Raw genomic sequence first — 9,635 nt, 5'->3', positions numbered from 1 at the left:
CAGGTCAGCAGGGGTCCTCCTGTGCGATTCTAATAGTCTGATTTACACAGATTTTTCCTGCTGTATCGGGTGCTCAAATATTTCTAGGTCCTGAAAAGAAGCCCAGAGGAAATGTTTCCTAAGATGATATCGCAGGGCGGGTCCTCAAGGCGTGCGCCGACCAACTGGCTCCTGTGTTCACAGTGATATTCAACCTGTCCCTAGCCCTATCCATCATCCCCACATGCTTCAAGAAGTCCTCCATCATCCCCGTACCGAAGAAGCCAAGGTCAGCCTGCCTCAATGACTACCGCCCAGTAGCTCTCACCACCGTGGTGATGAAGTGCTTTGAGAAGCTGGTCACATCTGCTCTTCACTGCCCAGCACACTAGACCCCATACAGTTCGCATACAAATCAAACAGATCCACAGAAGATGTAATAGCTCACATCATCCACACCACTCTATACAAACTAGACAGGAGCAAGGGGAACATGTCAGGTTCGGTGAGACTACTGTTCATTGACTACAGTTCAGCTTTCAACACTATATCCCCACCCTTGACACCAAGCCCAGGGTCCTGGGGCAAAACGACGCCCTCTGCAGGTGGATCCTGGACTTCCACGCTCAATACGGTAGCCCCCCAGGACTGTGTGCTGTCCCCACTACTGTACTCCCTGTACACGCCAAGGTTATAATAGTTTTGCTTTTTTCATTATTTTTTATTTTTATATCGTTTTAACTTTTTGTTTTCAATTTCAGTTTAGTTTTGATTAGTTTTAAAGCAGGTTTTCTAGTTTAGTTTAGTTTTTATTTTTTGAAAATGCTTAGTTTTAGTTTAGTTTTTATTAGTTTCAGCATTAGTTTTTTTTTCTTCTGCGCTAGCCTCGTGAGACTGTCCTGATCTCACAAGCTCATGTTGTTTCACTCCGTGTGAAACAATCCATCTGGTGCACGTCAGGTTACTTCTGCGCAGAGGCACAGCTAAAAAAAATGGAGGATAGATTTCATATCCACCCAAAATACTAGGCTTATGTATGAAATGAAAAAGACTAAAACTAAGCACATTTTCTAAATAATTTTAGTTTATTTTAGTTAGTTTTGTAAACACACAATACAGTTTTAGTTAGTTATCGTTTTTTTGTAAAGCCTAGTTTTTATTTTTATTTCAGTTAACTAAAATGTTTTTTCACACCTAGTTTTCGTTTTTTAGTTAGTTTTCGTTAACTATAATAACCTTGGTACACGCACAACTGTACAGCCACCTTCGACTCCAATACCATTGTCAAGTTTGCTGACGACACAGCAGTGATAGGCCTGATCACCAACAATAATGAGAGGGCCTACCTGGAGGAGGTGAGGCTCCTGACCCAGTGGTGTCAGGAAAACAACCTTCCTTCCTTTGTGAGGAAGCAGGAGAGGAACTACACCCCTCTAATCATCAATGGGACCCCTGTAGAGAGAGTGGACAGTTTCAAGTATCTTGGCGTCCAGATCACCAAGGACCTGACATGGTCAACACACATAGACACTGTGGTGACGAAAGCACATCAGAGACTGGACCACCTCAGACAACTGAGGAAATTCAGAGCGTCCCACCAGATCCGAAGGAGCTTCTACTCATCCATAATCGAGAGCATCCTCACTGGGAATATCACCACCTGGTATGGGAAAAGCAGCTCTCAGGATCGCAAGGCCCTACAGAGAGTGGTACGGTCAGCTGAACGTACCTTGGGGGGGGGCACTCTCCCACCTCGAGGACATCTAAACCAGAAGATGCAAGACCGAGGGTAACAGGATCCTGAAAGCCCCATGCCACCCAGGAAATGGACATGGTGAGCACGGAGAGGGTCAGGAAACCGTCTCCTAAATGACGCTACCCCCCCCCCCCCCCAGGACTTCATGTACATAATCCATCCAGACCTTTATCTATCCCACCCCAGCTTAATTTTATAGAAAGGGTACTTATTGTGTTTTGCATTAATTTGTAACATTTAAATTTTTGTAAATTGTAAATTTGTAACTTGCAAATTTGTAATTTGTAATTGAGTGTCAGTGTTTATCTGTAGCATAATCTTCGGGCCCGCAGCAACATTTCACCGTGACTGTACACCGTACAGTACGAATGAATCTTGATATGCACCAGCTTCTAAAATGCTATTTACTTTAGGGGGTTGGTAACTTCATAAGCTGGTTACTGTGACACAGGTACCACTCAGGAATGGTTATACCATCTAGAGACATGGATCTTTCCCAAAATTATCACTTTGAGTGGTACCAGAATCTGGTCTGGCCCATGGACTAGACTGCTATAAGTACACCAAGCTTTTTTTTTTAATTTTTATGTAGCCTACAAAGCAAAATGTACTTGGCAATGGGGAAAAATGAACTGGCAAGCGCCCCTAGCTGGTGGGCTCTGGTACATGGGCTTTCACAGGTCTATCAAAGGTGTCTTCTATCCCATGATCGGATGGGGGACAGTGAGCCAGGGTTATCTGATAAATGTGATCTCATAGCGCCATCTATGGGTAGACGCAGACACTATAACTGCGATGTCCTTCTGACTGTAGGAGGAGGCAGTACGCATCTACCTGCGTTGTTGTCTGCTGCGATTGCTCTGTCAAGATGTCTGACATGGAAGACGATTTCATGTGCGACGATGAAGAGGATTATGATTTGGTAACTTGGTTATTTGAGTATTGTAAATTCAAATGTGACATTGCTTTGTACACTGATCTGTTCTCAGACACTACGTTAGGCTCACAGGGCCATGCACGCTGTGTTGTCAATCAGCAGGAAGAGCATGAAAGTCAGCAAGGCAGGCAGCTAGCTAGCTAGCTCTAGCTGGCTAGCTAACGCTAGCTAGGCTGTTTTGCTACCAGCTAGCTAATAGTTGCCACACTGGATTGCTACTTCTATGTATGCAAGTGTGCATTCCGAAAAGTATTAGCAAGTATTACAGTGTCCATGCAACCATAAGCTAGCCATTTGATCAATACACTTAACGTTGTATAGAAAAGTAGCTAGCTAGCGTTAGCTGGCTGTAGTTAGTTAGGTAACATGCTAACGTTAGCTAGCCTATGCTAAACAATATATGGGTACCACGCATGCAGTGTGTGTTAGTATGTTATTTGCATTAAATCCAATTCATGTATGTCTCAATGTAGGAGTACTCCGAGGACAGTAATTCAGAGCCCAATGTGGACCTGGAAAACCAGTACTACAATTCCAAAGCTCTGAAAGAGGATGACCCAAAAGCAGCCCTCGCCAGCTTTCAGAAGGTGGAGTAACATTAACGTTTTCTCAATTATTCCAAAACATCTCCTGATTACACAGATCTTTCTTGGTAAAACACAACACTGGGCTCAAAATGTTATTTCTCCCAGTATAGTCAATAACATTCATTTGAAACAAGTGCATCATTATGGTCTCAGGTGTTGGAGCTGGAGGGAGAGAAGGGAGAATGGGGATTCAAAGCACTAAAACAGATGATCAAAATCAACTTCAGGACGGTAAGCAACAAAACACACAAGCCAATTTTGATCAATACATCTTGACAAAGAGTTTAATCTGAAATGCATCTTCCATGCTTCAATTCTGCAGACTAACTTTCCAGAGATGATGAACAGATACAAGCAGCTGTTGACTTACATCAGGAGTGCCGTCACCAGAAACTACTCAGAGAGGTCCATAAACTCCATCCTGGACTATATCTCCACCTCCAAAGAGGTATAGGTCTCCGGAGATGCAGCTGCTGAAATCACATCTGTGGAGCGCAAGATCAGTTTCCAAGAATTATGTTAAAAAGAAACAGTTGATTTGTCGTACCGCTGAATATGTTTCAGATGGACCTGCTGCAGGAATTCTATGAAACCACACTGGATGCTTTGAAAGACGCCAAAAACGACAGATTATGGTTTAAAACCAACACTAAGGTAAGACAGAAATATATGATCATTGTGTCAGATGTTTTTTCAGACAGGGTTCTTGTTCTCTGTCCTCTCCTGATGTGAAACCGAGTTCTGCTCCCCTCCTTGCAGCTGGGGAAGCTGTACCTGGAGCGGGAGGAGTTTGGGAAGCTGCAGAAGATACTCCGCCAGCTGCACCAGTCCTGTCAGGTATGCAGGCCGTAGCAAGTGTGGGACAGCTAGGGGGAGAACACAATGGCACAGATGTGCTATTCATCTATAGAATATTACACATATTTGATACATATGATCCTTGTACTTTCTGAATGTCCTGCATGTCTCAATGCCTGCTCAGAAGGCATTATGTCAGAATGACCTTCTTTGTGAGGGTGGTAAAAGGATAGCCCCTTGACTCCGAGCCCGGGGAGAAGAGGAGAACACAACACCTAACCCAGATTGACCTGATCTGTTAACTTACATCAGGTTAGTCGCTTTGGATGTCTGCTAACTGACTGTAATGTAATCTGTTATTTTTGGTTGTCAATGGGGTGTCTAAACAGACCGATGACGGAGAGGATGATCTGAAGAAAGGCACCCAGTTGTTGGAGATCTACGCTCTGGAGATCCAGATGTACACGGCGCAGAAGAACAACAAAAAGCTGAAGGCGCTGTATGAGCAGTCTCTGCACATCAAGTCTGCCATACCTCACCCTCTCATCATGGGCGTGATCAGAGGTATGGCTGTGTGTGTTGTATGTAGCCACTTCGAATTCAGAAAAACTTTGTCCATCAAATCTACACGAGGCAGAAAATTAATCTGCAGTGTTCTCTGAAAAACAAGCGTGAATTCGCAATAGCTGCAACCATGTACAAGCCATAGAGTGGGCTACTATTTTCAATCTGGTTGAATCTTCTCCTCTCTTGTCTAATTAGGGAATTAGTAACAGCTGTGGTGCCACAATTTGACACACCCATACACAGTCCAGTGGTCAAAAGCAGTATTCCACTTTTGTGGACATTTTTCTGGACCGAACAACTGATTGACCGACAGAGCGAGCTATAGAGCTGCTGGTCGAAGCTGAGAATGACAGGAAAAATGCTGTAGAGAACAAAAGACAAGTGGGACATTCAGAAAGTACAAGCATCCTATGTACCACAGATGTGTAATATTCTACAGATGAATAGGACATTGTGCTATTGTGTTCTCCCCCTAGCTGTCCCTAGGGTCTGACCTGTTGTTGTGCTGTTTTGCGCAGAGTGTGGAGGGAAGATGCACCTGAGAGAGGGGGAGTTTGAGAAGGCGCACACAGACTTCTTTGAGGCCTTTAAGAACTACGACGAGTCCGGGAGCCCCAGGCGGACCACGTGTCTGAAGTACCTGGTCTTGGCCAACATGCTGATGAAGTCCGGCATTAACCCCTTCGATTCTCAGGAGGTGGGTACACGCATATTGAACTCCTAAAATATTGGGAATGAGAGTATGCCATACTGTAAGGATGGTTTCATTCTGCATTGATACTGGCTTGGATCCACTGCATTGCATTGTTGAGACCCAAACCAACTGTGAAAAAAATCAAACTAACCAGTGCTGAAATTTTCATTTTATTTAAGAAGGGACAATGCATATCAATCAACAATAAATGTAAATACACCAGATTTAGCCAGGAGGCTAATTTTCATCTGTAGTCCCTGGTAGGGCTGGGTATCATTTCAAAAATTACAATACCAGTACCAATACCAGTACCCTTAAAGTGATACCGATACCAATTGAATACTTCAATCGATACTTTGAATTTCTTTTTTGCACTTTTTCCATTCCATAACCATCATGTGAATGGAAGCATTCAATAGTGTAAAATGCCATCAATCCTCCCACATTCAAATAATTTTTACAAGAATACATTTTGAAAGTGTTTAAAATAGTATCAAACTGCATTTATTACAATATAACTACTGACAGTGACTACACATTTTTTAGTCATCCGTGACCTTGCAGCTAATGTGAACGGGGTGTCAAGGCTGCTGCTGGGGGTGGCAACATCAGCAGTAGCAGTTGTGGTGGTAGTAGGCCTAGGGGGGTCTTAACATTAAGCATAACATTAGTTAATAATAATAACGTTAGCCTAAACACATTTTGCTTCTACAGAAGTTAAAACTACCACTAAGTAACCAATGCACTAAGCAATGCATTACAGTAGGGTTGCTAATGCTAGCTAGCTAGCGAGCTAGGTAATGTGTGAAATCCACGTTTTTATGCATTTATTTTTACAATACGCCATAGGCGTGTAGTATAACCATACCTTTGAACGTTTTGGTGGCATTACCTCAGCGTGCTAAACTGTGTCAACAACTCGCAGTTTCACCAGACGGATTGTAGCTGTCTGCCGTAATGGGCCAATCACGCGTCGCATTAAATTGAAGAACGCTTGCGGTGATTGGACCATATTACAACGTCTTTTTTCCCTAGATCTACTAAAAGGATCGAATGAAGTACTGGTTTGACTAAAGACATTTCAATGCTACTTGGTATCAGTTTGTTTCGATCCAGTACTACAAGGTATCGAGTACCGATACCCAGCGCTATTCCCTGGCCAAGATGTTATAAATAGGCATCCTAAATTAACACAAGATAAAAGTAAACAATGAAACAGCATCATACAGAGCATGTGAAAGACACAGTTAAATGGAAACCAACTGCTCTTCTTTTTCTCCTGAAGGCTAAGCCGTACAAAAATGACCCAGAGATCCTTGCAATGACCAATTTAGTCAGGTAAGCCGCTCTCAGCACTAGAACGCTGCTCTACTGTGTGGTTTTCTTTAGACTTATCCACACAGGCAGTGTCTATTACAGAAACCCTGTTTCCTTGCATGCATTTTATGTTTGTGCTATGTAAACAAGGGACTTCAAACACACTCACGATTGTAGATTATTGGCATTATGAAACTGTAATATTTTGAGATTTATTGAGGAACTGTGGCGCTGTGTTTGTTGGGGATTGTAACAGCACAATGTACTGTATGGATTATAACAAGTTAACAATTATATGACATTTATTCTTCCAGCTCTTACCAAAATAATGACATCACTGAATTTGAGAAGATCTTGAAAACAAACCACAGTAGCATCATGGATGACCCCTTCATCAGGGAGCACATAGAAGGTGAGTGGTGGATGGGTCTTGCATGGTGGTCACAGGTCACGCCAGTTGTATGCCCCTGTGTTGGTCTGTCTAACTGATCACTGTCACTTTTCTTTCCAGAGCTCCTACGGAACATTAGAACCCAAGTGCTCATAAAGCTTATTAAGCCTTACACCAGAATACACATACCCTTCATATCTAAGGTGAGCTATCTATTAGCATCGCGTCTTTGATCTAAGCCGTCTTTCTCCGCGTATTGGAGCATCAACATTACTTGTCGTCCTTGTCGTTCTGTTCCAGGAGCTGAACATCGACGTGAGTGACGTAGAGAGTTTGCTGGTGCAGTGCATATTGGACAAGTATGTTTCTCTCTCCCTCGATGAGCTGTAGAGGACAAACCTGTTCCCTGTGTAAAAATGACTCATCAGATCAGTTTCTCATAGTTTCCTCTACCTGGCATTCAGGAGATTTACGTATTCCTGGTTTTATTATTTCCCATGCTTACTCTCTGCTCTGTATTAGTAAGTAACATGTATATAGCACTTCTTACAAAGAGGACTCACAAAGTGCTATTGTTTTGTAATTTATCATATGCTTACAAAATATGTGAAATGAAGAGAAAGGATAATGTATTAGAGTCTGTTAAATTATAATATGCATGTTATTATTATTATTGTTATTATTATTATTATTATTGTTTTATTATTATTATATATATTACTGTATGCAATTTTGGTAGTGTGACTATCTTGTAATGGTTGTCTGGTGGCTTCCTGTCTTTCAGCACCATCGAGGGCCGTATTGACCAGGTCAACCAGCTGCTGGAGCTGGACTACCAGAGGAGAGGGGGGTCGCGCTACACTGCTTTAGACAAGTGGACAAACCAGCTTAACTCACTCAACCAGGCCATCGTTAGCAAGCTCACATGATTGACATGAGAGTAGAGGATTAGAGACAGAATAGCATGTTTTAATGCGTCTTTCTATTTACAAGGAATGTTCCTCCAATGCTATTAGATGGCTTGAGCTTCAATCACAGCAGATATTTTGTGATTTGCCACTGCATTTTAAGAGGGGAAACCAAGTTCAAGACCCTCCGGTTTGTTTTTCAGAACTATGAATGAGAGAGATCACACTTTTAAAGGTTCATTTTGTACTGCCTAAATGATGAGTTTTCTTCCTGTAGAAGTTGCTGATAAACACACTTTCATGTGCCACAAAACTGATGTGTTGTGTAGAAATCAGATGTCCCAAGCTGAAATTTCAGTAGTTGTTATTCAAGCACTTGTGGTATGCAGCGTTACAACACAATAAAAGATGCAACTTGCTTCAATTTGCATTTGTCATTTTAGTAAAAAATGTGGTGCCTGAGGAAGTAGGTATACTAACAGCATATGGAATTGTTACATTTTTACATCAGTGGTGTATAAAATATTTGGATATACTGTGTGGATAAAGAAGTACTCTGTATACAACCTCCAATACACAACTGAATTGACCCAAATCGTCTGTCTACACTGGATTGTGTGCCTTACTAAGGAGGCAGTAAAACACAAAACTAGCAAGTGCTCAGGGAGCACAGGGCTCCACCCTTTAATGCATTTTGTTGGTGTAACCGAGTTGAAATGGTAAAAATCACTCAGTATAAATATAGCACACTTGCACCATTGGAGAATAAGCTTATTGGTGATGTAACTGATAGTGGTTTTATTAGAGGTGGTCATGTATGAACACAACTGAACATACTTGTTTCTTTTTTTTCAATCGGCCATTACAGACAATAACAGAAGACATAAGTAACACAACTATATACAGAAATAAAGTCTAGTGTTTATTCCTCTGTGGGGTAAAAAGGACGGACAATAGCCCAGTGTCCATGCCTCTGGGAGGGGTAGAGGGGCACTACCCAGTGTCCATGCCTCTGGGAGGGAGGGGTAGAGGGGCACTAGCCCTGTGTCCATGCCTCTGTCCATCCCATCTGGACTGTGCCAGTCCCCTTCTTGGACTGCGGCACAGAGCCTGATGAAGATGGTCTCAATCAGTTGGCAGCAATCTGACCACTGGGCAAGTGGGGCATTGGTAGTGAGTGTGTGCCTCTTCACACTCCACCTCTGGAGTGTATGAATGAAAATCTTACTTGGTTTAGTTTAGATTTCAAGGACACGCTGAGGGGTCGGTCAAGCTGGTTTCAAACAAAGACAATAGGTTTATTCTGATGTTACGTTTTGCAAAGCGGACTCTGAAAACAGGAAGTAAGCAGAGAGAAAACACAACAGCACATGAGAAAACTAAAACGTGCACGCGTGAACATGTATGCCAGGGCACAGAGGGCACCCCCTTCAGGCTTCAGGTGGGGTAATAAATTGTGTTCTATATTGTTCACCCTAATAAAAGGCATTGCTTTAACACCGCATCCACCTAGCCAACTCCGTCTGTCATAACAATGGCAAGAGAAGCCCTGTGGGAACAGTATCATTACACATGGAGCCCGCGTAGGAGGCATATCCATGAGTGGCTTACTAACTTTACACAGTACACACTGGCTAAACATTGGCTTACAGCGTACCAATTGACATATTTTGAATTTAGTAATTTATAAGCTTTACAGGG

The 9,635-nt window shown here is 42.5% G+C and overlaps 1 protein-coding gene across 2 annotated transcripts; it reads left to right on the top strand.

The window, feature by feature from the left end:
• The first annotated feature begins 2,556 nt into the window (after positions 1 to 2,556).
• LOC311307680 (COP9 signalosome complex subunit 2-like) lies at positions 2,557 to 8,340 on the top strand. Of its 2 annotated transcripts, none has more exons than XM_084436529.1 (13): positions 2,557 to 2,657; positions 3,146 to 3,259; positions 3,413 to 3,490; positions 3,582 to 3,707; positions 3,824 to 3,913; positions 4,019 to 4,096; positions 4,447 to 4,621; positions 5,143 to 5,321; positions 6,604 to 6,656; positions 6,950 to 7,047; positions 7,147 to 7,229; positions 7,327 to 7,385; positions 7,811 to 8,340. In XM_084436529.1, the coding sequence occupies exons 1-13, from the start codon at positions 2,604 to 2,606 to the stop codon at positions 7,953 to 7,955; spliced, it is 1,332 nt and encodes a 443-aa protein (XP_084292655.1). In that variant the 5' UTR covers positions 2,557 to 2,603; the 3' UTR covers positions 7,956 to 8,340. The 2 variants fall into 2 exon arrangements, with proteins under 2 accessions (XP_084292655.1, XP_084292656.1); XM_084436530.1 differs by having other exon boundaries at positions 3,582 to 3,708; positions 3,828 to 3,913.
• The last annotated feature ends 1,295 nt before the right edge of the window (positions 8,341 to 9,635 follow it).

Source organism: Borostomias antarcticus (assembly GCF_949987555.1).
Source record: "Borostomias antarcticus genome assembly, chromosome: 4".
Taxonomy (NCBI): Eukaryota; Metazoa; Chordata; class Actinopteri; order Stomiiformes; family Stomiidae; genus Borostomias; species Borostomias antarcticus.
This window is presented reverse-complemented; position numbering and strand designations above follow the sequence as displayed.

Bases quoted from the DNA above. Each gene is read 5' to 3' on its own strand.
- LOC311307680 (XM_084436529.1), top strand. From the start codon at position 2,604: ATGTCTGACATGGAAGACGATTTCATGTGCGACGATGAAGAGGATTAT. The intron at 4,622-5,142 runs GTATGGCTGTGT...TGTTTTGCGCAG, and splicing joins CATCATGGGCGTGATCAGAG to AGTGTGGAGGGAAGATGCAC. The intron at 7,386-7,810 runs GTATGTTTCTCT...CCTGTCTTTCAG, and splicing joins GTGCAGTGCATATTGGACAA to CACCATCGAGGGCCGTATTG.